This window comes from Pipistrellus kuhlii, unplaced genomic scaffold (assembly GCF_014108245.1).
Source record: "Pipistrellus kuhlii isolate mPipKuh1 unplaced genomic scaffold, mPipKuh1.p scaffold_m20_p_9, whole genome shotgun sequence".
NCBI lineage: Eukaryota > Metazoa > Chordata > Mammalia > Chiroptera > Vespertilionidae > Pipistrellus > Pipistrellus kuhlii.
Window position 1 is genome coordinate 7,709,115 of NW_023425595.1, and position 6,129 is coordinate 7,715,243.

The 6,129-nt window shown below is 59.5% G+C and overlaps 1 protein-coding gene across 1 annotated transcript in view; it reads right to left on the reverse strand.

Moving 5' to 3' along the window:
• ALX4 (ALX homeobox 4) overlaps nt 1-3,472 on the reverse strand; it is a 33,893-nt gene extending 30,421 nt beyond the window's left edge. The window contains exon 1 of the mRNA XM_036428252.2: nt 2,892-3,472. Coding sequence (XP_036284145.1) covers nt 2,892-3,342 — 451 coding nt within the window. The 5' untranslated portion in view covers nt 3,343-3,472. The remainder of the gene's footprint in view (nt 1-2,891) is intronic.
• Nucleotides 3,473-6,129: the final 2,657 nt, after the last annotated feature.

Below are 6,129 nucleotides of genomic sequence, written 5' to 3' on the forward strand. Positions count from 1 at the left end.
TGGTTCTTGGTGAACACGCTGCAGGGGACTGCCGGCTCCTGGAGCCGGTCGCCTTTTTAGTACTGACGGGAAAACCGAGGCTGGGTTAGCGGTAGAGAGGGCGAGGGTTTCTCACCTCCACTATTGGCGACTCAGAAAATCCCGCCAAAGCTGTCTGTCTGTCGGAGACCCAGCGTTGGCCCCTACCCCCAGACCCGGTGCCTCACAGGCGGGGACCCATTGATCTCTGGGAGTGGCTCCCAGGGACTGAGGTCCCGGAGGAACCTGGCCTTGAGCTCCGTGCAGTCACTGGCTTCCGACCCGGGAGCAACAGAGCTGGGAAGGAGGGTGCGAGGTGAAAGCTACCTGAGCAACAGCGCGGGGCCCTGTCTGCCCCACTTTCCCCAAGCTCCCGAGGCTTGTTCCTTGAACCTCATTTCTCCTCTTTTGAACCTAGGGTCTGACAAGTGAGGGAGAGAACAGCTGTAAGTACTTGCCTCAGTTTCCCTCCTTGCTGGCAATCTAGAGAATCTACCCCCGATGTGTCCCCAGAGGCTCTTGTCCCCGCTGCCTCACCTCTTGGTGCCCGCGGTTCCTGATCTTGTACCTAATGTGCCCATCGCTTCTGTAGGAGGACCAGAGAGCTCCTCCCGGCAGGGAAGCACGGTGCTGAGAGGAGGAAAAGAGGGAAGAGCTGCTGGTTGTTTGTGGCTTTGCCCTGAATAGTGCCTCCACCTCGGGCAGCCAGGGAGCAGCCTGTCTGCCCTGCGATTCTAGCTGCCTTTCCTCCCAACCTTCAGCTTAAGGCTTTGCCCACAGCGGGGCAGGCGCCTGTCCTCTCCTCAGAATTGGGTGCTTAGAGGTTCCCAACTGCACAGAGCCTCCCCCTGCCCCCCATGATGGGAATGTGGAAGAGGGTGGACTAGACTCCGCTCTTCGTGGGGGACATTTACCACCCAATAAGGCCTTCCTATTATCTCCCCACGATGCAGATGAGGACTGGGGTGTGGGGAGTTACTCACTCTCAGGCCACAGTGTGGGCAGCCCCAGTAGAGGAAGGGCCAGGCTGGCATGTGAAGGCCCTGTAGGGCTCAGAGTGGGTGTCAGAGGGGGCCAGCCCTTATCCCTTTTCCCCTGGACCTGAAGGCATCTTCTAAAGAAGAACGTGGAAGCCATGTGGGATCTCTCTTTGCCTAAAGTGGAAGCCTCTTCAGCAGCCTCCCCGGCGAATTTCTTTAAACCACGAAAACCGGGTCCAGTGGAGGAGAAAGCACGGGAGTCTCCTGGGGTTGTGCAATGCACCTCCATGGGGCCCCCAGTTTGTGACTTGCTCTCACTTAATAGTCCCAACTGTCATGGATGAGGAGGGCCCTGGGTGAGGCCAGGAGGCAGAGAGCCGCTGGCTGCAGAACGTGGATGGAGCACCTGTGTGAGCTGAGAGCCGCTGTGATCTGAAGGCCTGATCTCGTTCCAACAGGAAGGCAGAGGAAGTGGGGAAAGGCCACCGGATCCTTCCAAATCTGCTCTCAGTCCTGCCCTGTGGGTTTGGGAGTGTGTGACTATGTGCAAGGCCACATGAGTGTGCGCATCCGATGTGTGACCACGTTGGCTCATGAAGAAGAGGTTGTGTGTGTGTGTGTGTGTGTGTGTGTAGAATGCAAGTGTAGACAGGGGTATGATTGTGGGAATTTTTGTGCATGTCAACAACCACCAAATGAACTAAAGCTGAGCCCGAGAGAGATCGCGTTTGAGCCCAAGAAAGTGCTGGCCATGGGCTGCTTTCCTAAGGCTATTCCACTGCCAAGGCCGCCACCATGTCCCACGTCTGTCCCAGGCCTGGTGCCTCTCCATCTGGCCTGGATCAGCTCAGCCAAAGCCACTGCCCTGTCAGCACCGGCCCATCTTTAGGGCCCTGCCTGCAGGCCTCAGGGGGAGACTGTATCTAGTCCAGAGAAAATTTCCCCTTGCTTCTCCTTTTCCCTCGCTCCCAGCTCGGGGCTCACCAATTCCCAGTCTGTGGAAAATAGGGCTTAGGTTCCTCACTGCTCTGGCTCAGGCCGCCCTAGAGAGAGGCCCTCTTCTCCACTATGGCCACTGAGCTCTGGGGCCCAGGCCTGCATTCCAAGGGCCTGGAGGTCATTCAGGGCTCGGTTCTCTGAGGGCCCATCAGTACCAAGAAACGTCCCTCTTCCCCCAGCACTGATCACCCTCCAGATCTTCGGCTCTCTGCCTCCCTGCGGTCACCCCTAAACCATCTTTCCATGGTTTAGGGCTGGCCAGGAGAGAAACGCTCCGGAACCCTGGCAGGTCCACCTCCCTGGCCGGTCCACCAGCCGCGCTCGAGTGGCCACTGGACTCGGGTCTTGCGCGGCCCCAGGCGACTCTGGACCCGAATCCGTGTGGCACCCTCGTTCCATGGCATCCCGGACGGGCGCTCCGAGGACTGCGCTCCGCACCTGCGACGCTCCCACGGGAGGCGCCGCCAGAGGAGCCTCCAGACCAGCGGGGAGGAGGCCCTGGCCGCCGGGACCCCTGCGCCCCGGGCTGAGCCGCAGCCGTTCCCGCTGCCCGCACGCCTGGAGCCGGTGCGGAGCGGCCGCGGCGGAGCCGGCCTGGAGGCAGAGCAGAGCAAGTGGTTGGGGAAACAGCAAAGAGTGGGTGAAACAAACTCCAAGTGGGATTTAACAGCTCCAACGCTCCTTGGCCTTGGCGACGGTAGAGATGAAGGTGCAAGACGGTTCCTTGTGGGCAGCGGATCGGATCCCCATTTCTCTACCGGGGATCGCCCGCTGCTCGGCCCGCACCTCCTCAGCCCAGCAACCGCTGCCTCCCACCAGCCGGAGAGGTTTCCCGGGCGCCGAAGCCAGGAGCCCCGGGGTCCCCGGCCTCGAGGGCCCCGCACGTGCACTCACCGTAGCAGGGGACCTGCAGGGCCGCGTTGTGGCCGCCGCTGCCCTCTGGGAGCTTGAGGCTGCCGTCCGGGGGCGTCTTGCAGGCGCCCCGCTGCAAGTAGAGGTGCTGCGGCTGCGCCGGCGGCTGCGGCTGCGGCTGGGGCTGCTGCGGCGGCGGCGGCGCGGGGGGCTGCGGCTGGAACTTGGCGAAGGAGCCCCGCGCCCCGGCGCCGCTCTCCAGGGGCGCCCCCAGGTCCGGCTGCCCCGCGCTGTAGCGTGCCCGGCTCTTGGCGTCCCCGAACCCCTGCCCTTTGGCGGCGGCGGCGGGCAGGAAAGTGGCGCCGAACTTTTCGCCGCCGGGGTACGCCCTGAAGGGCGAGGAGCCCTCCCGGCTCTGCGGCACCGGGCCGTAGTAGGCGTCCATGGCCGCGGCTGGCGACTCGCTGTAAGAGACGCAGGTCTCCGCGTTCATGCCGGCCGGGCGGCGGGCGGCGGGCGGGGGCGCAAGCGGGAGCGCGGGGAGGAAGCCACCGCGCGCCCTGGCCGCGAGTTTGGAGAAGCCGGGCGGGCCTGCTCCTCCTCTCCCTCCTCCCTCCTGGTCTCGGTCTCTCTCTCTCTCTCTCTCTCTCTCTCTCTCCCTTCTTTCCTCTCTCCCTCTCTCCCTCTCCCTCTTTTTCTCTCTCTCCTCCCTCCCTCTCTCCCTCTCGCCTCTCCCTCCTCCCCTCCGCAGCTGGCCCAGGAAAAGAATCGAGTGCAGTAAAAAGATTCAGATGTTTCGGAAAGTCGACCTGATCTCCCAAAACCCTCTTAAGGTTTTTTGAAGGGGTGGTGGGGGGGAGAAATAGAGAGAGTGAATTTCCTCATCCAAAACCTTTCTTCTCCCTTCTTCCCCCCTTCCTAACCCCTTCCCCCACCACCCCTTCTTCCTACTCTCTCCACTGCCCGCCCTTTCTTGCCTCTCCCTTGTGGTAGAATCCTAAGGAATCCACCCGAGGAGCCGAAGGCTCCGGAGGCTGGGCTGAAATGATCTGGTCCCAGCTTTGGCCTAGGGGAAGGAGGCATGCAAAACTGTAATGACATATTAAAAAACAACAACAACAACAACAACAACAACAATAATAATAATAATAATAAAAAGCACCGAGCAGGTTTTGCCTTTCGGACTCAGATGGGCCGTTAGCCTCGGGGGCAGGCGTTCCTTTGCACACTTTCTGCGCGACTGTGTTGGCGGCACAGCTGCCGGCTTCCCCGCGGGTGCCTTTACCGCTGTTTCCAGTCTCTCTTCCCCGCTGTCAGTCCCTCCTGGAAATGCGCACACACGCGCCGGAGTCCCGTGCGCGGCCCCTTTCGCGTCTGGCTGTTCCCTTCCTCGGTGGGGGCTCGGGCTAGGGGCGCGGAGGGACTTGTGTTCATTCGACCCCTGAGAAGCCCTCCTCTGGGCCGACTTTCAGAAGCTTCAGAGAGCGGCCTCTTCCCTTCTCTGCCCTCCTCGCCCAGCCCCTGGACTCTCTGGCCGGCGGCTGGGTGGGGAGCTTGGAGTTTGGGCCCCATGGCAGCCCTGTCACCTGCTCACTGCCCGGGTGGGGGTGAGGCGGCCTGTGATCTCTGGTTTGATGGGTTGTGGTTTCCTTGACCAACGCATGCCTCCTCGGGGGCCTGGGACCCGCCACAGCCGGGCAAAGAATGTTTGCGGCGCCCTGAGCCTCTTCCACACTTAACAGAGATTGGGGCCCCCGATTTTCCGACGAGCAAATGGAGGCTCAGAGAGGTGCGATCACCAGGTTACACAGCTGGCAGGGAGCCTTGGAGCCCCGGCTGAAGCTAGCCCGTCACCAACTTGGGAGGACCTTTGGGACGGAGGAAATGCAAAGAACAGAGGAAACAGGTCTCCCCGCTGCGGAAGGACTCCGCTGAAGGAGATCCGTTAGAGAAGCTCTCCATAAAGTGCAGGGAAAATCCCGGGGTTGAGGAAGTACCTAGCTGGAGTGCTGGCGCTCATTTGCACAGTTCTGCACAGAACTCCTCCAGGGAGGCTGGGAGCGGGGTCAGAGTTGAAGAGGCAAAGGAAAATGAGGGCCCGAGTGCCCGGAAACCAGGAACACAGGCCAGAAAGCAATCTTCTGATCTCTCAACAACAAAATCTCCGGATGGGGTTGGGGGTTGCTTCTACCCTCAATGTCATCCCGACTAATCCTTACCCCAGTGTGACTCCAGTGCTATCTCTGCTCCTTGCCCTGCCTCAGTGTGACCATGTGATCCCACATCTGGTTCCCATCGCGGCTTACCTTGAAGTGAACGTTAATAAAGATATTCCTCAAACAGTGGCCAGGGGTGCCCATCCTGAACCCCTCTCCTGCTGCCCATCCATCCACCCTTCTGGCTCACAGACCTAAGGCCCATAGGATCTTGCATTTATTGAGCATTTATTGTGTTGAAGCCAGACACAGGCCTTCCTCCTGACACTCCCAGCAATCTGGAGATGCTTGCCTTGTCCAGGCCATTTTGCAGAAGGGTATGCTGATACTCAAAGACACCAATTCACTTTCCATACTCAGATAGCAAAAAGTGGGTGAGCTGAGTCTGCCATCACCACCTGGCTCCTGTCCAGCCAGTTTCTTCCAGTTCTTCGATCCTGCCAAGTTCTGGATCCCCTAATCCTACTCTGCACTTTAAAAAAAAAATATTTTTATTGACTAGAGAAAGAAAGAGAGAGAGAGAGAGAGAGAGAGAGAGAGAGAGAGAGAGAGAGAAACAGATTGGTTGCCTTTCGCACCCATCCTGACCTGGAATCCAACTTGCAACCTAGGTGTGCCCTGACCAGGAATCCAACCCGTGACCCTTTGGTGCATGAGGCAGTGCTCAACCAACTGAGCCACACCAGCCTGGGCCTGCTGCACTTTTGTCTCACCAATGATTTAGGTTCCACCTAGAGTCACTTCCTCCAGGAAGCCTTCCCATCAGTCCCAGTTTGCTTTAGTGTTTCAACTGGCAGCATCTGCGCTCTGGGCTTCATGGTCTTCTGGTTGCCATGGTGGGTGCTCATCTCCATCTCACTAGTTGTAGGTTCCCCCAGGGCAGTCTCTGCCTGGCCGGGCATCCCCACAAATATTTTTAGAAAAATATTAAAACCAGGGCTCAGACCCTTGGTCTTTCCACTGCCCAGCAAAGGCACCAGTTCCCAACCTCTTTGATTTCCTCTCCCTCTCCCTCTTCGTGAATCAAACAACAAAATTCAGAGCGCGCTGGCTGGCTCTTCGAA